At 49.1% G+C, this 25,095-nt stretch overlaps 1 protein-coding gene across 2 annotated transcripts in view; it reads right to left on the bottom strand.

Annotated features, from left to right (window-relative positions):
• The window catches only part of rptor (regulatory associated protein of MTOR, complex 1), a 142,879-nt gene that overhangs the window by 37,435 nt on the left and 80,349 nt on the right, over window positions 1-25,095 (bottom strand). For both annotated transcript variants that reach the window (XM_056586914.1, XM_056586915.1), the window contains exons 13-21: window positions 23,023-23,106; window positions 21,261-21,371; window positions 19,182-19,256; window positions 18,910-18,975; window positions 16,299-16,490; window positions 9,771-9,911; window positions 9,093-9,213; window positions 8,457-8,597; window positions 5,176-5,331 (exon numbers count right to left, since the gene is read on the bottom strand). In XM_056586914.1, the coding sequence (XP_056442889.1) occupies window positions 5,176-5,331; window positions 8,457-8,597; window positions 9,093-9,213; window positions 9,771-9,911; window positions 16,299-16,490; window positions 18,910-18,975; window positions 19,182-19,256; window positions 21,261-21,371; window positions 23,023-23,106 (1,087 nt within the window). The remainder of the gene's footprint in view (window positions 1-5,175; window positions 5,332-8,456; window positions 8,598-9,092; window positions 9,214-9,770; window positions 9,912-16,298; window positions 16,491-18,909; window positions 18,976-19,181; window positions 19,257-21,260; window positions 21,372-23,022; window positions 23,107-25,095) is intronic.

Raw genomic sequence — 25,095 nt, 5'->3', positions numbered from 1 at the left:
TCATTACTTCCTTTGCTTTGTGAGTTATAATGCTGTTTGGTTTTGTTGCCGCTGTGCCTTCCTCAGTGTCAGCGGTGGAAATGCTGAGGGGTGACCATGTCCGGGTCTGCTCTCATCTCCTTCCTCCCCCTCTCCTCTCCCCTACGTCTCTTCTCTTCCCATGCCCTAGTTTTGGTCCTCACCATACCTCCTCATTCTCCTCCTCTCCCCATGTCCCAGCTCCTCCCCAGGTCCTAGTCTTCAACATACCTCCTCCTCTCCCCATGTCCCAGCTCCTCCCCAGGTCCTAGTCTTCAACATGCCTCCTCCTCCTCCTCTCCCTTTTTTCCCCATCTCTTCCCAGGTCCTAAACTTCACCACAACTCCTGCTCCACCTCCACCTCCACCTCCTCCTCCTCTACCCCACGTCCAATCTCCTCCCAGCTCCTAGTCCTCATCACAGGAACATCTCGACTCAAAGCCTCTTCAGAGCCAGCCCCGGCCCTTCCATCACCACCTCCATCTCTCACCATCTCTATGTGCTACACGTTCCTCTCCTCATCGTGATCGGCTCGTGCTAAGCTCTGCTCACACATGAATCAGCAGCAGCGGGGGGGGGGCCGACGAGAAGGCAGAGTACGCACAAGAGCCAAGGAGAGGAAGGGAAGGGAAATTGAGAAAATGGAAAAGAGAGGGAGGAGGCTGAAGTGGAAATGAGCGAGTGAGCGAGCGAGCGAGCGAGTAGGCGCGTTAAAGAGGTGATTAGAGCTGTAGCCAGAGGCTCCGGGATATAATGTGAGAGCGCTAGGCCGGGCGTCGGCCGCGGCCCGTAGCAGCCAAGCGCCCCGTGATGGATGTGGAGCAGGGCGGTGGCGGCGCCGCACCGCCGGATCTGCTGCACCACATTTACAGCGGCCCACAAATAATCACACCTTCTGCGGCCTGCAAGCACGTTTCCCCCGCTATCACACGCGGTGAGGCAGGGGAAAGGGTGCTTCCCCTCTTTACAGCCAGAGCAGCGCAGTGCACCGCTGCCCTGATTAACACCCCCCCCCCCCCCCCCAACCCCGGTTTATTTTTATGTCTTCCTTTGAAGATTCATCTCCAAAAATACAAAGTGACGCGTGCATCGTTTGAGACGCCTCGGAGCACTTTTTTTACCGAACCCCTCTCGTCGACAAAAGCGTCAACAGAGCGTTTCGGAACTTTGTTGTTTGTTGTTGTCGTGTGTTTTTCATGGGATGGTCCAGCGCCCTGCCAACGCACTGAAGAGGGGATGCATCCAAAAGGTGGTTGGAGGGCAAACAAGTTCACAGGTTTAATATATTTCTCCGGGGGGGGGGGCTTAAAGCACGGTGGGCTGCCACTGGATCACACCGTTCTGCTTCCCCTTTCAAATGGCCTCTGAAACCCACTGACACAGGCACAAAGCCCGCCAAGCCCCGACGGGAAAAACATAAATGTCAACGTAGATATGGAGATTCAACACACACACACACACACACACACACACACACACACACACACACACACACACACAAGGTACAGGTTATCTGGCAAAGACGCCTCTGTTCACAATCCTCTAAAAAAGGAGTAGGGTGTTCGGAGACCAGCCCAGTAACCAGCATAAGGAGAGGGCTAGTTAGTTATTCACACACACAAACACCCACCCACACCCACCCACACACACACACACACACACAGCTAATAGGATGGCGGTCGAATCTTGTACAATACACACACGCGTGATATAAATGAGCAATACGGACCTGCGTGGGTGCACAAGCCATTCAAAACATAGCACAGCTGTGGTGTAACATGTTTTATGCGCACATCAGTAAAAGAAAAAAATGCTGCGGCTGGCACGCATTCGCTCAATGTAATTAACAAACCAATCACAGCACGGTCATAAGAAACAAATCGAGGCAATCGACGAAAGCTAACAAAATGGAAAAACTAATCATGGGTGAATGTGTCTGAATCAATCAGCGCACAAACAGAACAATATCTTCATCAACGTAACACGGGAACAGTTATCTAATAAATGATTAGCCTGTTGTCGGTGCATATTTTCAGAAGCCACATCGTTTCCCCCTGCCCCATTAGACACGTCTTGAACCAGTGTTCATTCAGTTGACAAATAATTGTCGTCATAGTTTTCGTCAGCGTCGTTTTTTCACGGACGAAAACGAGACGATAACTAAATAAAAATCGAATTATGATGACAAAAACTATGACGAAATCTATTGACACGTTCGTCAACGAATGTCTATGAAAGTGGACATTTCTGAGTTTGGTCATTCTAGAGAAACGTTTGAATAATGTTTTACACTTTAACCAGTTTGTTTTGATATTTAGTCAACTAAAACTTTTTTAGATTAAAACTAACAATTAAAAATTCAGATTACAAAATTATGACTAAAACTAAATCAAAACTTGCTGTCAAAATGAACACGGTCTGGAACAGCCTCCTTATATCTCGTGTGTGAGGGGGTCCTCTTACCCATCTGCTTCACACCGCATCGATGACTAACCACAGAGGAAGTCCCCACCGCATAAAAAAATACAGCCTGGCTCCTACCTACACTACTTCACGAGGACCGGGACATAAACGTAAACAAGCCACCTCAACCAATGCCCGTTCTGGCCCGTAGCTCACAGAGCCTTTACAAAGCACATTGTGTTCCCCACGTTGACTCACAACGCACGTCCGCCATGCAGCCTCGGCCCGTTGGTCACCCGACCGCAGCACCGCGTTGGTTAATGCTTTGTTTTGTTCCATGAAAAACTCAGCCGGCGTACGCCTAATGCTCCCCCTGCCAGCTGGGGTGGGGGGCTCGGTGCCGTTACACGCAGCATCGCGCCCGGGGGGAGTCCCCAAACACGCACACACACACACACACATGCTCAGACACACACACACACACACACACACACGTGCTCAGACACACACACACAAATGCTCAGACATGATACACACAAATACACACACACACACACAAGCAAAAGACACACACACACACACACACGCGCACTAGGGGGAAAGGGGCTCATTCCCCATGTTGCAGGGGCACTGCGCAACACACACACACAGGTTCAACCCGTGTACACAGGGGCGTCGACATTTAGCGCCCGCCAAACGGCTGGCGAAAGGTTCCCACGCACGTGGAATGCCAAGCGCGGTGGGCGAGGCGGCGAGCGCACGGTATCGCGAGGCGCCGGCGGCTGTGCGGGGCTCCCACCGTCTCCTTGCCCCGGGCGCCTGATAAATGAGGGATTAGACCTGATTTACACACGAAAAACCCGAGCTGTCTGGCCCCAGCGGCCGTATGGGGGTACGGGATGACTTAATGAAGGGTTATGATGAATTGGGCCGCGGGCTTCCGGAAACTGGATGCATGTGTTGCGAGTGTGTGGTTCGACGACTGTTTGCATTCATACAGCGCTTTTCTAACCAGCGGCCACTCAAAGCGCTTTACGATGTCGGCGAACATTCAACCTTTCACGCACACATTCACACACCGACGGCGGTGTCAGCCACGCAGGGCGACAGCCAGCTTGTTCGGGAGCAGTCAGGGTGAGGTGTCTCGCTCAGGGACACCTCGACCCTCAGCTAGGAGGAGCCGGGGATCGAACTAGCAACCTTCCTGTTACCAGCCGACCCCGCTCTACCTCCTGAGCCACGTGCAGCCCTTTCAGCAGTGGCCAGTCACCCTGTGTCTGCGTCCTTCTACGGTGTGCTGCGTGATGCCTTATGCATCATGAAGGACGCGCGAGTGATTGTTCCGGAGGAAATCGTTGTTCATTGCTGCAGCGATAAAAAAATAAAATGAGCACAGGAGAATCAATGGGTCTGGAAACCAGTTCAGATGTACGACTTGTTCTTAAACCAAGAGCGACAAGAACTAAATTGCAAACAGAGTCGTTGTTGTGTTTCGTTCCGCACTGCATTCACCTCTCGGTCGGTCTCCCTCGGCAACACAGGGACTTCCATTCTTTAAGGTGACACATTATAGTGAGTGTGAATGGCCCCTTCTGACATCACAAGTGGGCATGTCCACCTCGATGTACCCTGGATAGATCAGTCTACCAGCCTTCCCAGTGGACGGTAGCAAACGTTGGTCATCTATCCGTCGTACACCTAGGTGGCCACGCCCACCTGTGATGTCAGAAGAGGCCTGTAACGGCTAATCCACACTCACACCTGGTGGTTTAATATATCACCTTTAACAGATACTTCAGCTGCTGCCCAAAGCCCCTGAAGAACCCAGTGGCAGTGGGGGGGACTCCAACCACCGTGAAGGACACGACCGCCAGGAAACACGTCCCATCAGAGGGAATCCCCCCACCCGCCCACAGGTTCCCCCCGGGGCTGGGATTGAGTTAATGGATCCTCTGCTTGGACACACACCCCCCCCCCCCACCCCCGACCCTATCTGTCAGGACAGATAGCCGTGCACGCCAGTCATCAGGATGGGGGGGGGGAGCTGGGGATGCAGGGTTCAGTGAGTACAAGGTAAAGCACTTTAATGGCCTCCGCTGGGATGGCTGGTGCCTCCCTGTCGCCTCTGGGCCTAGCTCTTTGCACCTTTCCACTTACAGCCCCTTCACACACACACACACACACACACACACACACACACACACACACACACACCAAAGCTCACACACACACAGCCCGTTTTCATTTTGCGCCACGGGCGACCCCGTTGTCGTTTAGTCCGTCTTTGTTCGGTACAGGAGGTCTGTGAGATCGCCAGCGGTCTTTCTACCGGACCCGGTCGGAACTGGACCTCAAACGAGCTGCACTGAGGAGCTGAAGAAGACGTGAGAGAGAACGAGAGAGAGAGAGAGAACGAGAGAGAGAGAGAGAACGAGAGAGAGGGAATGAGAGCGAGAGAACGAGAGAGAGAACGAGAGAGAGAGAACGAGAGAGAGAGAGAGAGAACGAGAAAGAGAGAACGAGAGAGAACGAGACAGAGAACGAGAGAGAGAGAGAACGAGAGAGAGAGAGAACGAGAGAGAGAGCACGCAAGAGAGTATCCGTGTGTGGGGGCGTACCTTAGAGGGAGTTCAGTGAGGAGTCGAGAGTGAGTGAATGTGTGGAGGGATACCTGAGTAAGGAGAGAGCGAGAGAGCGTGTGCGTGTGCGTGTGTGTGTGTGTGTGTGTGTGCGTGTGTGTGTGGGGGGGGTACCTATGAGGGAGTTGAGCGAGGAGTAGGAGGAGACCCGCCTCATCTTGTCGATGGTCTCGAAGGAGAGGATGTACTCGTCGTTGTCGGGGCTCCCCAGGGTGCTGCTGGCGCTGCTGCTGGTGCTCAGGTTACCTGGGGAGAGGGCCGCCGGGCCCCCTGGGGCACACACACACACACACACACACACACACACACACACACACACACAGAGACAGAGACACGGACACACAGACGGAGACACACACACACACACACACACACACACACACACACACACACACACACACACACACACACACACACACACACACACACACACACACACACACACACACACACACACACACACAGTTAGTGTGGTATCAACATATACACGCAACTTAAAAAAGTAAATCAACTCGTGCTTATTATGAAAGACCAGTCCAAAAGGAACAGAGTTCTACGTTTGGGATAATATATAGAACTCATAACTTCTCTCCCACAGAACGCGTGGTTCAACACAAAAAAGTTTGATGGGAACGGGGGACGCGTGGGGACACTATGGTGAGACAGGTCCACTGAACCACATGCATTTAAATTGAGGCGCATGAGTCAGGCGTTGGAAAAGTCCCTGCCAAAAGAGTGAAAAATAGTGCAACTTTTGGAGGCGGTTAACCTCTCAGAAAGCAGCGGGTGATCAATCAATGAGGAGCAGGCGGGGTGTCACCAAAGATAGAGAGATGGCTCCATGTCTCATCATGAGAAGCTGCAGCCTGCAACACTTTGAGCAGAAAGTGCCCAAATCTTGTTCCCCCTGTAGCAGTGGTTCCCAACCTGGGAGTCGGGGCCCACTTGGGGTCCCCTGATGTGAATCTGGGGTCGCAGGAGATGCTGACATGAGCTCTAGATATTTCATCAGCCATTATAGCTCAACCTTTTTATAACTGTATATCCTGTGCATTTGGAAATTAAAGTATTGAAGTTGAAACTTCCGCTAATCACTTGGTTTGCAGTAGAGGCGATGCGACTAGGGTTCACGCTGACATTGGTATTTCTGGCAACGTTGATTGGATAAAAGCTAATAATAGATGCACAAAAGTTAATGTTTGGAAATGGGGTCACGATCCACGAAAAGGTTGGGAACCACTGGTATATAAGAAGTCGTGATCTGGAGATTGTACCAGTGGAATGAGGCTAAAAGAGAGGATTAGCTGCTCTGCAACACAACGGCCGTGTTTCGTCCCGACATCAAACACTTTCTCCCGATGCAAAAGTGGAAAGGAAGAGGAAAGCTAATAAATGTGAAGGTTGCTAACTTAGTCTTCCAGCAACGTCTTCAGTGCTCAGTGTGATTGACGGCTTAACGCTCCCCTGTATTTCCTCTCACAAGGTGACCCTCATTCGACCATGTTGGATTATTTTGATTTGATCCGTTTATCGGGTGCATCCGGACAGGTGATTTACGATTTACATTACAAAGGCAGAACGCAAGAGCAGGTAATACCATGGCACAACCAGGATCAAATAATGGTTACAATAATACAACTTCAAACAGTTACGACAATCTAAACCGAAAGGTATCATACCCTAAAAAGAAAAAAGAAAATAAAGAAAAAATTAAAAGGAATAAAAAAGGAATAAATGCAAAAAGAAATACTACCAACATTTTTTTTTTTTTTTTTATAGTCCACTGAATCACCCTCGCTCCTGAGGGTGACCCAAAGCAAACCAATCAGTACTGACCCTCCTATAAGTGTACTACCACTGAGCTCGGAGGGGAAGCAAAGGGCACCGTGCCGCCCCCCCTGCTGGTCGTTAATGACGAACATTGGTCGGCGGCCGCCAGCATGGATTAGAAAGGCGTCACAACAGCGGTAGGTTAGCCATCGCCACGGCCGTGCCTGAACCCAGTCTGGGTTCAGGCATCCCTCGCACGTGTTGACGCCACGAGGGGGGTCGTGATGGCGGGGGAGGGGGGAGGGAGGCCGTTCACGTGGAGACGACGCACGAGTCGACCAACAGAGATCTAGCGGCATGTGGCTCAGGAGGAGGTAGAGCGGGTTGGCTGGTGACCGGAAGGTTGCTAGTTCGATCCCCGGCTCCTCCTAGCTGAGTGTCGACGTGTCTCTGAGCGAGACACCTCTGACCCCTGACTGCTCCCGACGAGCTGGCTGTCGTTGTGCATGGTTGACACCACCGTCGCTGTGTGAATGTTATCGTGGCGGTATTGTAAAGCGCTTGGAGCGGCAACTCGTTAGAAAAAGCGCTGTATAAATGCAGTCCATTCACCATGTATCTACGCTAATGGTTCGTGTACGGGGGCACAGCACGAGTGATGAGGCACTCGCTGTGGATTCATGTGTTTATAAATTGTAGCCAGTTAGTACGGAGTCGGAAGTGAACAAAGCGATCAACAGAGCATACCGAATCGCAATCAAAAGAGCCACTCCCTTTATCGAAAAGAAAAACACTGACGTCCATAATCCGGTGTGAGAAATGCGTGCCCTAATTGATCACAGATCAATTAGGGCCGTGCCTTCCTCCTAACGAGGGCAGTCACCCCCGGTTAACGTCCAGGTGATTAGTGTGAGGCTGAGCGGGCAGGTTGTGCAGCCCCCCCCGCCCCCGATGATGAAGAGGAGCGCTGCGTCGACGCTCACTGGGTCACTCTGCGTTCCCGGAGTCACTCGGCGCTCCCGTTCATGACGGATGGCAGGGCTGGGGCCCGGGAACGCTGACGTTCACGATCTACGGCTGACGTGGGCGGGAACATTCCCCCGCCCCCGCCCCTCTGACGGGCCGCTGACGGTTCAACACGTCTTCATCGTCGCGTTTCCTTGTTTCATTTAGACAAATTCAACAAAAAATAAATTCCTCCTGTCCTGTGGAGTCATCGACATTCCTGAGACCGTCGTTATATCCGTGTTCCAGGGCATATGTGAGCATCGTGTGTGTGTGTGTGTGTGTGTGTGTGTGTGTGTGTGTGTGTGTGTGTGTGTGTGTGTGTGTGTGTGTGTGTGTGTGTGTGTGTGTGTGTGTGTGTGTGTGAAAGAGAGAGAGAGAGAGAGATTGAGTGAGAGACCATTGTTTGTGTGAGCATTGTGTGTCAGCGTGCGTGCATGCATGTGCACGTGTGTGTGTGTGTGTGCGTGTGTGAGTGCGTGCGAGATTGATGAGTGAGAGAGCATTGTGTGTGTGAGCGTGCGTGCATGCACGTGTGTGCATGCACGTCAGCGTGCATGCATGCACGTGCGTGTGCGTGTGGGTGTGTGTGTGTGTGTGTGTGCGCGTGCGTGGCCTACCCTCCTCGTTGACGTTGAGGTTCTGCAGGCTCTTATTGAGGTTGCGGGCCGTGGTGGCCGCCCGGATGTTGGTGTAGGAGTTGACGGAGCGCAGGCGGGGGACGGCCGGGCTGTCCCGCCCCGGGGTCAGGCTGCCCGGCTCTGAGGAGACACAGAACCGCCATCACTACACCACGTTCACCTCAGGGGCGGAAGAGGGTGTGAGGGCTGGGGTCCTTCTTAAGATGATGGAGGGACATGGCCTCTGGTTAAATAGAACGAGAGCCATTCATTTTATCAACTCCAACTAGAGATAAATGGGAGACTCCATCACACCATCATCTGTTTCCCAACTAGCTGTTCAGGTTCAAGAGTTTAAAAGAATCCATGTGTGTGTATGTGCATGCAGGCCTGCATCCATGTGTGTGTATGTGCGTGCCTCCATGTGTGTGTATGTGCGTGCCTCCATGTGTGTGTATGTGCGTGCCTCCATGCGTGTGTATGTGCGTGCCTCCATGCGTGTGTATGTGCGTGCCTCCATGTGTGTGTATGTGCGTGCCTCCATGTGTGTGTATGTGCGTGCCTCCATGTGTGTGTATGAGCGTGCCTCCATGCGTGTGTATGTGCGTGCCTCCATGCGTGTGTATCGTGCTGTACCGGCTGTGTTGGCCGGCGAGGGGGCCGAGTAGTTCTTCTCCTCCTCGATGAACTGCAGCGCCACAGTGCAGAAGTTACTCTCATACTGGACCACCAGGTGACTGAGAGCCACCACCAGCTCCTGCTCAGGACACACACACACACACACACACACACACACACACACACACACACACACACACACACACACACACACACACACACACACACACACACACACACACACACACACACACACACACACACAAAAGAGACAAACACCATTACTCATCCACATATAATGTGGGCTACTTTGGTAATTACCCGAACTTTGCCATTTGGATAAGATAGTCATTCAGTAAGATGTAGAATTTTACCATTACTGGCATTTCATGGTCGCACTGGCTTAATCTTATTGTCTGCGAGGCACTTTGTAGCACATTTAATGGGGTACTGTACGATGGCATTAGCTTTTTGCCAAGAACAACAATAAAAACAAGAGACGTAAATGAGAATGTCCTAATGATGCAAGTGTGTGTGTGTCTATCCGTCTGTGTCTGTCTGTCCGTCTCTGTGTGTGTCTTTCCTTGTCTGTATGTGTATGTGTGTCTGTCTCTGTGTGTGCATACGTACGCACGTCTGCGTGTGCGCGTGCGCGCGTGCGTGCGTGCGTGCGTGTGTGCGTGCGTGCGTGCGTACCTTGCGGACCACCGGGCTGCCGTCGTTGATGAGCTGCGCCAGCATCATGGCCACGTTGTGGTCGATGGTGGTGGAGTGGTCCGTCCGCTCCCCAGAGTTCCCTACGAAGGTCCCCAGAGCGAAGACCGCCGCACACCTCACCTGGGGACACACGGTGGAACCCCCGTTACACACACGGCCATCGTACCCTGCTGTACCACACTGGGGCAAACAGCCCTCTTTCCTTTTGTCTTTGGGCGGCATGCAGCTCGAGAGGTAAAGCGGGTTGGCTGGTAACCGGAAGGTTGCTAGTTCGATCCCCCGGCTCCTCTGAGTGTCGAGGTGTCCCTGAGCAAGTTCCCCTCACCCTAACTTCTCCCGATGAGCTGGCTGTCACCTTGTGTGGCTGACACCGCCATCGGTGTGTGAATGGGTGAATATTAGGCAATATTGTAAAGCACTTTGAGTGGTCACTGGTTGGAGAGTGCTGCATAAATGCAGTCCATCTTTGTTAACAAAATTGGCTTTCCCATGTCAGTAAAATTAAGCATTTGCAAATAAAATTGGAATTTTGCCTGGGATGACTTGGCGGCAAAACAAAGGGATAGGATGGAGTGATGAGTGGCAATGCTGTGTTCTAGCACTATACTGGCTTCAAATGAGGGGAAATTCAGGGGTTCAGATCATCATCTGAATCCGTCTAGAACTCTGACCACTTTTAAAACAAGACTGAAGACTTATGTTTGCTTTAGCTTTCTGCTTAATCTTAAATACATTGCACTTTCTAAAAAAGATAAAATAATACTTTGCCTTTGTTTTCTTTTACTTATCTATTTTATTACTTTATTTTATTGCATGTTTGCTTTAGCTTTTTGGTAAATCTTAAATACATTGCACTTTCTACAATGCATGTATTTACTTTTTTACTTTAGCTTGGGTTTCTTTTATTTATCCATTTTCTTTTATTATTTCATTTTATTGTATGACGATATTTCAATGTGAAACATTTTGAGTCTGCCTCGTGTATGAAAAGTGTAACATAAATAAAGTTGCCTTGCCTCTAGAAACACTTTTAACAGTGGGAAAAGTGGTGCTTATTGGGTTTGGATGTAAAGGAACTAAAACAGATTTCCTGTTTATCAATGTTTCATTCACCGTTGTGATTGACTGCGGAGGCTAACAAGGTGAAAAAGTACATTTTCATTTCAGGGGCGTCTATAAATTTTAAGGCATAACCGAAACAAGAGGGAGTGTAATTGCATCAGCATCACATAAAAGGCACCGAACTTGATAACCAGGTGCCAGCCGGGCCCTTTAAGTGCCTTTTAAATGCGTTTCTACAGACCTCCAACTACCCAGGATGGGGGAAGCGACAGGGGCTTTCCCCGGGGAGATTGGAGTGTCAAATTGAACAATGAGAGCATCATCAATCTATCGCCGGCTAAGGAGATTACATTCGAGTCCAAACAAAGACTGCCAACGTGTTTTTTCCCTGAGATTTAACCATGTGGAATAGATCCAAAAGGTACTGACTGACTCTGGATAAACAACTGACAACAATTACTGTGTTTTTCGAAATAAAGCCAAATTTATATAAGTCGCAGGGGTGGTAAATGGGGTTGTGTGTTTCAAAATACTATAAAAATATACTGCGCTGTTGTATAAGCCACATCTTACTACTCCTCTTTGCACACCACCCAAATACTTGTACGCCCAATGCTAGTGTGATACCATAACAAAATAGTTTGAATAGTATTATTTGCCTTGGGGCACGTTGCCCCTTCAACTGATGGTTGCGTAAGCGTCCGTGAGTCGATTGAATATAATGCCAATTCAAACTTTCGTAAAAGCTGAACCTTTTGACCGATTTAGAAAATAAGGCATCTTGTTATTTTGAAAGCAGTTCATTCAGACGGAGAGACCTTGAATCATCGTCCACGGTCTGAGAGCACATTGTGGAATGGGCTCTCATTCAACAACGCAAGTTCATGTTTTTTTGTCAGTTAAGAAGTGATGATGTGATTCTTTACGTGGTTATCTTTTACTCAAAAAACTTCTAATGTAAATGAGCATATGGGGTTTTTGGCACATAAAATCTGTATTGGTTGCGGCAATATCTTCGAAAAAATAAGGTTCCCAACCTTGCCTCGAAGTAACTGAAAATCCAAAATGTCCTAGACAGGAATATGAAGATAGTCTCAGGTGAATTGCTTTAGCTACAGGTTTGAGTTCTCCTCTGTCAACATTGAGAGCATGTTGCTCACCTACACTGCCTTTGAACAAACAGCCACACACTAGGAGGACAGAAGTGTCCCCAAGCAGTCGCAGAGTTCACAATGCATGGGTATTTGTGCCCAAGAGAGTCGGTGTCACTCACACACACACACACACACACACACACACACACACACACCCCCCCCCCCCCCCCGAGGTAAATAACAGCATCCCCATGGGGACTGCAGCGCAGTCATCCCACACCTCAGATTTAATTAAAAACGTTCCGCTCATGGCTGCTGATCTATGTACTCAGCCTTCAGTATTTCCTTCTGGCTCCATCAGCTTCCCTACATCTCTGCGTCCACAGCCCCGGGCAGTGGAACCAGCGGTGGGATACCTACCCACCCCCCCCCCCCCACACACACACCTCCACCGCGCCAAACCTGTACCCCACCCAGGTAACATGATAGTTCCCCACAGCTGCCGAACCCAGCACTTCAACGAGATACGTTTCTTCAGCAATGTACGAAGTCGACCCTCGAGGTTCGTACTCCAGCCGTATAATTGGGCCCCACAGGGAAGCGCTGGCGTTTGATTGGTCATCACCACCACAGAAGCCTATTTGCAACTGTCTATGGATTGTCTGGAAAAGGTCCGCCCGCTGCCCTTAACGTGACTCACCGGCCATGTTCAATGATCCATCGACCATTGAACAGTCTAATACAATCACTAGAGTTCAGAACAAAAAGTTTGCTTTCTTCACACTTGAGACGAAGCACATTTTTTCCCCAATCTCCTGTTCCACTGAGATCTAGCTTCGGCTGCTGACAGATGTTACTAGTCCAGGCATGTATTTATAGGTGTGTGTGTGTGTATGTCTGTGTTTATGTGTTTACATGTTTTTACATATTTAAAATATTCACAGATAACACCCCCACCAAAATGCATTCCCACTAGCACGCCAGGAACACCCCTACGAAGACGCAATGGTAGCGTCCAGCTTTCCACTACAAAGTTTGTATTAAATTGAACGTGTCTCATTAAGGATTAATGAACAAAGTAATCCAAAGTAACTGTACACTGGTCTCTCCGCACAGCTATAGAGCAGCCCTTTCTGGCACTCGGGCCGTTGAGATGTTTATCTCAGCACAGAGTCCCATCTCACTCCATAGCAAACGGTCTAAGCTGTTAATTTAACGAGAAACCGCAACGAGTAGCAAAGTATAAACATCTGTGGATTTTGGTGTACTGGTCTTCCCCAAACACCTCATCAGATACTAAGGGATTGCTCAATTTGCTAACAATCTGCGCTTCTTTGCACCACACGAAAATGCATGCATAAAAGCTAGATGTAATAAACATGGCCGTCGACTTTGTATGTTCCATCTGCTTCAGTTTCCGAATTATGCACACATTTTCGGATGTAGCGAGATAAATATATTTATTGTTAGCAGACTCATCCCTATGAGGGATAATAATAAAAACTGCCCTGGTAACATTTCTTCATACCCTACTGACATTTCACCGGGGACCAAATATGTTATTTGAGGGTATTTATATAAAATAAAAAATTGTATATAGCCGTGTTCACGCGAGATCACGCGATAATCCTAAACCTAATGTACTCACCTTCCACTCCCAAAACTACTGCAATTAAATTAACTGCCAGACCTTTCTGACATTGTCCTTATAAAAAGGATGATTTTATTTCATAAATTATTTTATGTTGCTCCACTTCAATCAGTCTCAATCAGTCAGTCTCTTGTCGTCCATGTTGCCGACCCTCTGAGACCCTTTGATTGATTAACTGCTGACCTGGTGCCACTGGTCATGACGTAATGTTGATGTGAAGTTGTGATAGGCTACATGAGCTGAGAATTGTATTTTATTTTGAAAATTGACCGGATGCTCTATGGCTTTTACTTTTTCACTTCCTGCCCGGCTCGATCTGCTCTGTTGCAATTGACGCGGTTCAGCTACGGCTCGCGTCAAAAATAGAAGTGCTACGGAATGATAGCGCTGCGGCGCGGCGCGTGTATAATAGCATAAACAAAAACTTACCACTGTGAAATTTCCTGGTCCATTCTATGACTAACATCGCGCTCGTCAGTAACTTCGTCAGCTACATTATCACTTTCGGGGACCGACTCAGGCTCACATTGGTAAGGTAGCACTGAAGCCATAGTAGACAGAGTGACAGAGTGCCTGAAGAGACGTCAGCCCTCTGTCAGCACCAAGATTCTGAATGCCTCAAAATTCTAAGCAACGGGGCGTTTCACATAGGGGTTGTAATACTCATAAAAGTAGGAGAAAAAATAATGGCCTGGACAACCCTTTATCGTCAATTCTAATCAATTCTATGAGGTCAAACTAATTTAATAATAAACAGTAAAAAAGGGCATAATAGGACCCCTCTAACAAAAATGTCTCAGAATGTATCTTGAGCAGTATGTCTCATAATGTATCTTGAGCAGTTGTCCTATTTGTGAATTTGATGTACTTGCATGATTTTACATTTTTTGCATGACTTTAATGTCCTTTTTTGATCTTCATTTGTTGAACACACTTATTGTAAGTCGCTTTGAACAAAAAGGGTCAACTAAATAAATAATGTAAAAAAGGAAATCCCTTTTTCATGAAAGCGTCATGGTTTATCCTACATTGCTGTGCGTCTCATATGCAATTAGCCTACTTACACACGTCTTGTTCCGTCTAAATACTTAATGCGCACATTATATAATAATTACATGCACTCGTTCTCCTTCCTGCGCATTAGATTCCTTCGTACGTCGACTTGCTGGAGGACAGTAAAACCTGTTGGTGGGTAGCAACAGATCAGCGGACCGAGGCAGAGATGACGTGCAGGTGCTGCTGGCAGACTGGCAGTTGAATGAAATCAGGCGGATGATAAACTGCTTTTGTACTTGAGAGTAGTCATCTCAAGATGAAGTTATATGTGGCAATATTTTCACGCTTCCATTAAATATTCAGTTAGTGATGGGATTGAGTGTCGCTGCCTCGGGCGAAACGGAAGAGACAATTATACGTCGTGTCGGGTTTCGATCCAGCCCTACCTCGTCTCAGCAAATTGTTTCATGAGCGCAATGCCGGTGAAATTAAGTGCTTCGACTGGAAGATAAGTTTGCAATAATTCACTGGCAGTTGGTGTGTGAGAGCAGCCTGGACAGAGACGACATCACAAAAAGGGACGTCCTAATATACTTTTCCTAAGCACATAAGACTGCTTCAAATGGGACAATATTCATTGATGAGCTCAAAAAAACATTCATAATGATATGGATTGAAGATGATACAGGACCGAAGGTTTGCACTCCTGCAAAGCCTTTCATGGTTCCAAGGGAGCTGAGTAGCGTTGGGAACCGAGGTTGTAAACTGAGGTTGTAAACTGAGGTTGTAAACTGTAGTTTGTAAACTGCGGTTGTAAACTCGATCGTGATTGACAGTTGATTGTTCCCGCCCACAGGCAGCAGCTAGACTAGGTAGCGAGCGTGAAACGATGCGACTGTTCAGCGGGGCACGTGTGGGCGTGGCTACAGCCCACCACACGCCCCTTTCGAGAAAACCGAAAGAGAAGAGTCCGTATTTTTGGACGTTATTGAAAATCCTACCTTCTGGAATTTTTTAAATACCCTGATATACCGAAGTACCTTGATACCGTCGCAGCCTGATGTCTCTCAGCCTACAGATAATGAAATCAGAGCCTTTTGCTGATCTTTGATTATTTAATCCTGGCCGTCAACCCAGAGTGGCAGGTGGGCTTGATACATTTATCCACCATTACTAAATCAACCTGCGTCCCGTGGGTGCCAATTCCCACCCTGTGTGCATGTGTGATATCAACCGATAGATGGAAAGAGAAACACTGACAGACAGACAGATCAAGAGAGAGCGACAGAGCGAGACGAAGTGAGAGAGAGGAGAGAGCGAGACAGAGGAGAGAGAGAGTGCAAAATAGACAGAGCGAGAGGCAGATCGATAAAGTGAGAGAGAGACAGAGAGAGTAAGCGAGACAGAGATCAAGAGAGAGAGAGAGATCAAGAGACACAGAACGAGACAGAGACAGAACGAGACAGAGAGTGAGACAGAACGAGACAGAGAGAAAGAGCGAGAGAGACAGAAAGAGAGCAAGAGAGAGACACAGCGAGAAAGAGACAGAGCTGGACAGAGAGACAAAACGAGAGAGATAGAGACAGAGCTACAGAACGAGAGAGAGCGAGACAGATAGACAGAGCGACAGAGAGCAAGAGAGAGAGAGAGCAATAGAGCGAGACCGTGACAGACAGAGCCAGAGAGCCCCTCTGATCCACCCACCTCAGGGATGGGATCTGAGAGCAGGATGTAGAGCTTCTCGTGGGCGCTGTCCCGGACGCCGCACCAGCGCGCCGAGTCAAAGTTCTGCCAGATGCGGCCCAGGCAGATGGCCACCCACTGGCGCAGCAGGGGGTGGGGGTCCGACAACTGCTCCAGACAGTTGGCGATCAGGTTGCCCTGCAGACAGGCCTCCTGGCGGACAGCGGCCGGGGGGGGGGGGGGGGGGGGCAGATGGGGGGTGGAGAGAGAGAGGGAGAGGGGGGGGGAGGGAGAGAGAGAGAAGGGGGCGATGGGGGGTAGAGATCAAACAGACAGAGAGAGAGAGAGAGGGAGAGAGAGAGCGAGAGAGAAGGGGGCGATGGGGGGTAGAGATCAAACAGAGAGGGAGGGAGGTAAAGAAAGAAGAGACAATGGGTGAGCGACATTGTGGTATCACAGCACGCGATCGGGTCACGTGCCATCGTCGAGTTTCGAAAGTCGGGCGGGGATTGTCAGACGAGGGGAAAGTTTTGACGGGTAACTGTTTCACACCGTCGCTTGGGTTGATACCTTTTGTGCGTCTGGGCTGAACACAGGGCTTTCAACAATGCTCACTGCCTATTTGATCCTTTTCAGTGATAATAGGTTTACCTCAGTTCGAGATAATCGGATGATCTCTGGAGATCATCCGATTATCTCCATCAGAGCAAATTTAAACACTAATATCTTCAACATTGGGGGCTGCCAACTGAGAGATTTTTTTCGCACAGCTTTTACGGTTAATCTCATTACCATCACTTCTCGTTACTATCTGATAATCACAGGCATTGTAATTTGATACAAAACTATTTTTTGCCAACAATGGAACAAGATTTTAATTAACGATAGTCCCCATGAATACCAATGCTGTGGTTCCCTATTCCTCATGATAAGGCAACGAGCTACTTTGTTCCCATAAGCGGGTCTTTGATTCACTCAAGCCAACAGAATCCATCTTTGCCAAAAATTATCTCCTGGGATAATTTAATTTTAATCTGCTGCACATCTCCACATCCAGACTTTATGTGCTTAGAAAGAATAAAGATCAGGCTTGGATAACCAGAGCGAGTTGTTCCCACAGCCCTCCACACGTACATAATGCATTGACCAATTTTGACCAACATTTTGCGCACACTTAGGTAAGCAGCTCCTTCTGCCTTATTAAGTCCTTCCGTCATTTCTTCCGTCATTTTAGCTGCTTAGGCTCCACACACAGGGCCGTTTGGGTCAGTGTGTGTGACGAGACAGCTTTAAACACCACTAGCCCCGACGTGTGTGTGTGTGAGTGAGAGTGAGAGTGAGAGTGAGAGTGAGAGAGTGAGGGTGAGAGTGAGAGTGAGAGAGAGTCGCTTTTTCGGCGAACTGTTGGAGATCATCTATTATTCAACGGCCAATGAGAGAGGTGGAGGCCTTAGGTAAACACGTGGACATTGAGGGATGACTGGGTCCTTCGCTGGGCCAGAGTGCATGAGCCTGACTCGACTGACGTTTCGTGAGACCCAGACGACCCAGCACGCCACGAGGAACAGCCCACGAGGCCCAGAGGAGGAGTGGCGGAGTGGGGACGAGGGCCGGGCCAGGAGGGCACATAAAGCTGGAGAGCACTCGACGCTGACAGTTTGCTATAATAATGGACCGTTGTGATACTGCTCACGCACCTAGAGTGAGGACAGCTGGAGGTACGTTAGAGTAGGCTCGTACCAGCCCCCACTGTTTAAGCACTCCCGCATGTGAACATCGGCCTGTGTACTGTTCTTATTCTATATTGTTTCCCTGCATATATACATTTTTAATTTTTTGCATTTAGTATTTTGTACTTTTGCACATTTAGATTTGCTGTTCTTTGCTGTTATTCTATTTGTAACGTGGGGTTCGCTGCTGCTGGCAGTGCAATTTCCTGAGGGAACCTTGCCGAGGGATTAATAAAGTTCTTATCTATCTGTCGTTGACCCACCACCCAAACTGACCCCACCCCGTGCAGACTGATGAGCGATGATTAAGGTCTGAAAACAGAGCCCCTCAAAACGGTCGGTGAAATGGAAAGGTAAGGTGAGGGAGGGTAATCCGTTGCCGTTAAGTTTTGGATATTGATTTGTCAAATTATTTGTCAAACTATCGTTAACCTCAGAATAATTTCCCAAGTCATATTTAAGGTTCATCTTGTATTTAGATAATGATTATGGTTGTAAAAAGCCCTCTGATTGATTTAGGATATAGCCAATGAGGCGTTGGAGAGTAGGGTTCAGTTAGATATCATAATTCCGCTGAAATATGACTTAGGCAATTATGCTGAGAGTCCAACGATCTATCTTCTCCGTGTCGTTTCTGTTGACGATCTTTTCATGTTCTTGTCTTCTCGATCTGGGGACGGTTCACTCACGTACAGTACAGCTACAGCATACAGTACAGTTCATCTGAAGTATGGGCACGGAAATGGGGTCGTGGGAGACCGGGAGAACAATTCAGGGTCCACACACACACACACACACACACACACACACACACACACACACACACACACACACACACACACACACACACACACACACACACACACACACACACACACACACACACACACACACACACACACCTGTCCCGTAGTGTAACTGTTGACGATGATGGCCAATATGAACACAGCCATTGTGCGATGCTCCGCCTGGAACACAAAACAAACACACAACATCAAACCATAAACTTATTTATGTCACTTGAACCACACGTTCAGTGGAGAAAATTAAACATTGCGAGCACATCTGCATCGACATCAGAATGCGTTTCCGTGTAGAAAGCACATATTATAATAAACGCCATGAATTATGAATGGGTTATCGGCCCACGTACATGACTCTGTGCCGTACTCACCGGCATGTAGCTGTCAGCCAGCACTGACAGGAAGTACTTGTGACCGTTATCCTTCACCAAGTCAGCCTGACACGACTAGTCCGGTGGAGGAGAACACAGAGAGGACGACACGATGGAAGGAGGGAGAGAGGAGGACACGATTGAAGGAGGGAGAGAGGAGGAGTTGATTGAAGGAGGTGGAGAGAGGAGGGACAAACGGGGGAGAGAAAACAATAACAGGTGAGAGTGTGGAAGCATATGAAGAAAAAGAAGGGTAGGAAAAGGGCTCTCTGAGAAAAAAATTGGTTTGAATGAACGGCACAGTCTCCAAGGCCGGCCAATCAGAAACCCTGCACTGAATACCGACGTCCTCACTGGCGAGCTTGGTTTTGTATTCATCATTTGAATTTGATTGCCTCCGCTGTTAAAGGCGTGCACACACACATGAGGGTAATCACACAGTCGCACACACCTGTGCTCTTTCAGTCAACAAAGTGCAGGAAGTCTAAAATTGAAAATTGATGAGTCAAGGCTAATTAAAACCCCTGGTATCCGGGCACACGCTGCTCTGCCAAATAGACTCTGCATTCAACCTGAATCGCTAATATCACCGGGCGCACCTTGATTGAACAGACATTCATAGTTAATATCCCTTCCCAAACCCTGCCAGAATGAACGATGACAGAGGGCAATTTGTTTTAAATTATATTTGGTTGTTGTTATCGAGTCGCCCCCTGATACAACACCCTAACACAACGAAGGCCTCGTTCGGACACTCCGTAGGGCCTCAGAAAGGGGATTGAATTGTTGAGTTAATTTAATTTTCCGAGGCTTTTCTCAAATTATGTTTCACAGATGGTGTTTGCCACAAAACACCCATTCTACCTGCGAAAACTAATTGACTAATATAGCCCAAATAAGAGCATACTTCTATATTATTAAGACCAATACACGTCATCGAATGAGTATGAGTAATACGATTAAAGGGCTGATATTCTCAAACGAGGTGAGAGTGTGATTGTCTTTGGAAGCCGCTTGAAAATCTGCCTCTTCCTGTGTTTAATGGACATCCCACGTGGGAGTGTCCACACATGTATGATGGCCATAGATGTATGATGCATGATGGCTAGATGAGCAACATTTGCTACAGTCCACTGGGTAGGCTGGTAGACTGATCTATCCAGCATACATCTAGGTAGACATGGCCACTTGTGATGTCACTAAACCACAGGAAAAGGGCAGATTTGTAATGGCTAATCACACTCACACCTGGTGGCGTGATATCGTCCCTTTAAATATCTCACAGCAGATGGGCCCTCCTGATGCTGGCTGGGAAACACATCATCCATTGTCATATGGTCACGGTGGAGAGGGATTGAGGCACTGTCCAACTCATCCAATAGCACAACACCTCCTGGGAGCGTGTGTGTCCTTTCTCCGTCACGTGAACACCAAGAAGGCACCCAACACGAGGGGGCTAGAGCTACCGACAGTGGTCGCCGAACGCGTGATGAATACAAAATGAAGCATGACAGAGGCATAGATAACACTGGATCTTTCGTTTTTTTATTGATCGGGGCGGTACGTAGTTCAGGAAGTGGAGCGGGTTGGCTGGTCACCGGAAGGCTGCTGGTTCAATCCCCGGTTCCTCCTAGAGTGTCGAGGTGGTCCCTGAACATGACCCTTACTGCTCCTGACGAGCTGACTGTCGCCTTGTATGCTTGACTCATCCGTCGGTGTGTGAATGTGAATCAATGGGTGAATGTTAGGCAATATTGTAAAGCGCTTCGAGTGGCCAGTGGTTGGAAAAGCGCTGTATGAATGCAGTCCAAATTTAAAAATGCAGTACATTGATTACAGATAGTTTTTCTCTTTTTCACATAAAACCAATATGACGGCAACCTGGTTTAATCCGTGTTTGCCAACACCTTCCCTAAGTCAATGCTTTGCAGCGCTGCGCTGTGATATGATACCGCCCTTCATCAGTTCATCGCCCGCCCGATGAACCGACACTAACCTCTAGCCAGGGGGATCCTCCTTGAAAGAATGTTTGTTTTATTATCAGGCGTGAGGAATGTGGAGGTTTTTGAGGTCACTCACGCTGTCCACGGCCAGGATCTTCGCCCAGATGAAGACGAGCAGGGGACGGAGCTCTCTGGCCGAGCTCTGGAGCAGCTTCAGCACGTAGGGGAAGATCCCCACGGAGAGCGCCTGGGGCAGAACAACATGAGGCCTCAGTAAAACGCGGCACTGCATTGGGGAAGCACTGAACCTTCAAAGATTTATTTTTGAAATTGTTATGCTTTATTATAGAGATAGATAGAGAGGAAGGTATGAGAGAGAGAGGGGAGGACATGCAGCAAAAGAGCATGGGCCGGATTTAAACCCAGGTCGCTGAGTTCAGGACTGAGCCTATAATTGATCGACCGATATATCGGCCGGCCGATATTATCGGCAGATATTTGCGTTTTTTGCGTGTATCGTATCGGCCAATATCTTTATCAGTATCAGCCTTTTTTTTTTTTTGGGGGGGGGGGGCGTGATTTACAGACAGTTCAATAAAAGTAAAAAAATAATAATTGAGACATTGTAACATTTGTTATCATCATTGTTTCATTTTTATGATGTAAATTGAGGGAGGCTTAGCCTGGAAATCCAGACCCACATCTAGAAAGCTGTAGGGTCTGGTAACGAGTAATGAAAATGGCCCAACTCGAGGGGCGGCACCAAGCATGCATTTGAAAATATCACTGGATAACACACATTGGATAACACTACGACCAATCAGAAGAATACAAGGAGTGACGTATCCAGACCAGTGGCGCTAACCGATAGATAAGGCTCTTTCCGTATCCGGTCGGAAAAACAGCAACGCTTTTGGCCCGCCTATATTGACACATCAATGTGATTGATTAATGTTCTTGGCCAGGGGAGGCCCAGAGTATATTGCTCGTTCCCAGAGTGACTCGCTGAGCAAATTCAAATTGTGCTCTCGCGAGAACTCTGGATTACCAGGGAAATATCGGCTCCAAATATCGGCTCAAGAAAATCGGTATCGGTGTATCGGTTATCGGCTAAGGCTGATGAAAAAAGAAAATCGGTATCTGTCCTTAAAAATCCATATCGGTCGATCCCTAGTGCCTATACGGTACGCGCTCTGCCCGTTGAGCCACCGGCGCCCCCAGCACTGGGCTTTTATAACGGAGCGTAAAAAGTCCAGTGCTGCACACTCGTTATTCTACTCTCTACAGGTGCATCAATTAGATCGAAGCGACGCACGGTTTCTGGCTTCTAGCCGGGCATGCATGGAATGAATCATTGTCAAACCTGAGGCCATACACAATGGATACATCCATATTCAGCGAGGTGGATTCAATCACGTCTTCAACATTGTGGCGTTATTGGCTGCAATGTTCAAAGAAAGTACAAATTGAGGGCTGCTTGATCAGGAGAACGTTGGCGATTTCAGCCGGGAGACAAACAAACGTACAAACCCCATACCGATACTGATACCTGAACTGGAGTATCGGCCGATACCGAGTACACACCTCTTCTTTTAGCAGCTGAATACTAGTAAACCTGTATAATATACCAATACAGCATCTAGCATTGGAACTACTAACTACTAACACTAATTTGGATAAAAGGCTTGTTAAGCGGCAAAAACGTAACATATATAAATCTACAGAGAATTCTATAGAACTGTCTTTTATTAACTGGTTTGCCTGAAAAATAAGTTGGGTGCCTTTTAAGCCGTCTGGTATGGAACCACTCTAACCAACAGACGGAGCCAGTGGGCGACCGCCGCTGGAGGCTCAGCGTGCGTGCGGGGGGGGGGGGGGGCGGCGTGCCCTGAACCCACCAGACTGACGGCCCAGGGTCCCAGGTCCAGGAAGCGGCCCAGCAGGTCCAGCGCTCGCAGACGGTGCACCTGGCTCAGCAGCACCTGGAGGAACACAGGGAGGGGAGCAGGGACCATAGGCCTTAGACACCTGTACACCGGCTACAGGGTGGGGGGGGGTGGGGGGAGATGGAGGAGGAGAGATGGAAGAGGAGGAAGGCTGAAGGTGGGGGGGGGGGGGAGGGGATGGAGGAGGAGGAAGGCTGAAGGTGTGGGGGGGGGGGGGGGGGAGAGATGGAGGAGGAGGAAGGCTGAAGGTGGGGGGGGGGGGGGGGGGGGGAGATGGAGGAGGAGGAAGGCTGAAGGTGTGGGGGGGGGGGGGGAGAGATGGAGGAGGAGGAAGGCTGAAGGTGGGGGGGGGGGGGGGGTGGGAGAGATGGAGGAGGAGGAAGGCTGAAGGTGTGGGGGGGGGGGGGGGGAGGAGGAGAGATGGAGCGGCAGGGAGAAGGAGAGAGCGAGGAGGGGCAGGGAGGAGGAGGAGAGACTGAGGAGGAGGGAGGAGGATGACAGGAGACACCGGACGCGGAGGACGCGGAGCAGGTGGCTCCCGCTCGTCTGCATAACAGCACCTGCCGGAGATTATGGACTTCCCTCGTGTGTGTGTGTGTGTGTGTGTGTGTGTGTGTGTGTGTGTGTGTGTGTGTGTGTGTGTGTGTGTGTGTGTGTGTGTGTGTGTGTGTGTGTGTGTGTGTGTGTGTGTGTGTGTGTGTGTGTGCGCGTGTGTGTGTGTGTGCGTGTGTGTGTGAGCAACACTCCTCTACACTCAGCGTCCGTGGGTGTGTTTACTCCTCAGAGTCGGCAGCACGATGGCCGCGTGACTGTGCCACACACAGGCGGTGGCGGAGTGGGCGAGCCGGACATCAGAGTGCCAGCGCCCGGCGGAACCTGGCGGCGCCCGGCAGAGCCACCGTGGGCTCTGGGGACGGGCATATGTAGTCCGCGAGGGAGCACTGGACAACTCCCACGCAAAGTACACACACTCCCAACGCACACAAACACACGGATCCGCACTCACACACTCGTATCCGCACACACACTCGTATCCGCACACACACTCGTATCCGCACACACACACTCGTATCCGCACACACACACCCGTATCCGCACACACACACATCCGCACACACACACACACACACACACACAGACAGATAGCCACACACAAACACACACACGCACAGACACACACACACACACACAGATATCCACACAGAAACACACACACACACTTAGGGCTATTCCGACCTGGCAGGGACGTGTAATCAGAGGACTCCATGACCGGCTCCCTGCGGCTATGACCACAGGGCTGGGGGGGGACGGGGAGAGACGGGGGAAGACCTGGCCAGGATGACCGCCTGCTCCCCAGGGAACAGCCTGGGAAACAGTGTGTGTGTGTGTGTGTTGATATGTGTGGTTGTCTCTGGATATGGGTCTCTAGATACGTGTGTGTGCGTGCGTGCGTGCCTGCGTATGGCGTGCGTGCGTAAACGTCAGAGTTTGTGTACTGTGCAGGAAGCAGATGATCACACTGTGACATGGAGACGGGGGAAACGCCCTTTGTGACCACCATTGAGCTAAAGTGACGCGTGCTGTTAATTACTCTGTCATGTTTTGGGTTCCGGTCGTTTTTCAGTAATAATATTAATTTTATGTTTCTAAATTTGTACATTCACATGATGTAAATAGACATGAGGTAAGTAGACATTTCCCTGTTGATTACAGCACTTTTATTTTTATTTTTGATTGCCCATAATTGTTTGGATCCTTCCTTAAGGTGATCACTCCTTGTGAAGGTGAATCACACCAAAAGCTAAGCAATTATTATTTTCCCGCCGTTGTTGCATAAGAAGATTGCTCAAGGACACTTCCTCATCGTCGCCATGGTTACCACGAGACAACCACCGCACCCCTCCTGAATGTTTCTGGGTAGGATTTATGCGGCGTTATTATCTAATTTGTCTCCCCGGGTGGGCCTCGGCACAGCACCCATTAAGTCCACACTTTGATTAATCTCATCAAGATTTCATTAAATGT

The sequence above is a fragment of the Gadus chalcogrammus genome, chromosome 3, assembly GCF_026213295.1.
Source record: "Gadus chalcogrammus isolate NIFS_2021 chromosome 3, NIFS_Gcha_1.0, whole genome shotgun sequence".
In the NCBI taxonomy this organism is placed as follows: domain Eukaryota; kingdom Metazoa; phylum Chordata; class Actinopteri; order Gadiformes; family Gadidae; genus Gadus; species Gadus chalcogrammus.
The sequence above is the reverse complement of the archived record's forward strand: the minus strand, read 5'-3'. Positions and strand labels throughout refer to the sequence as shown.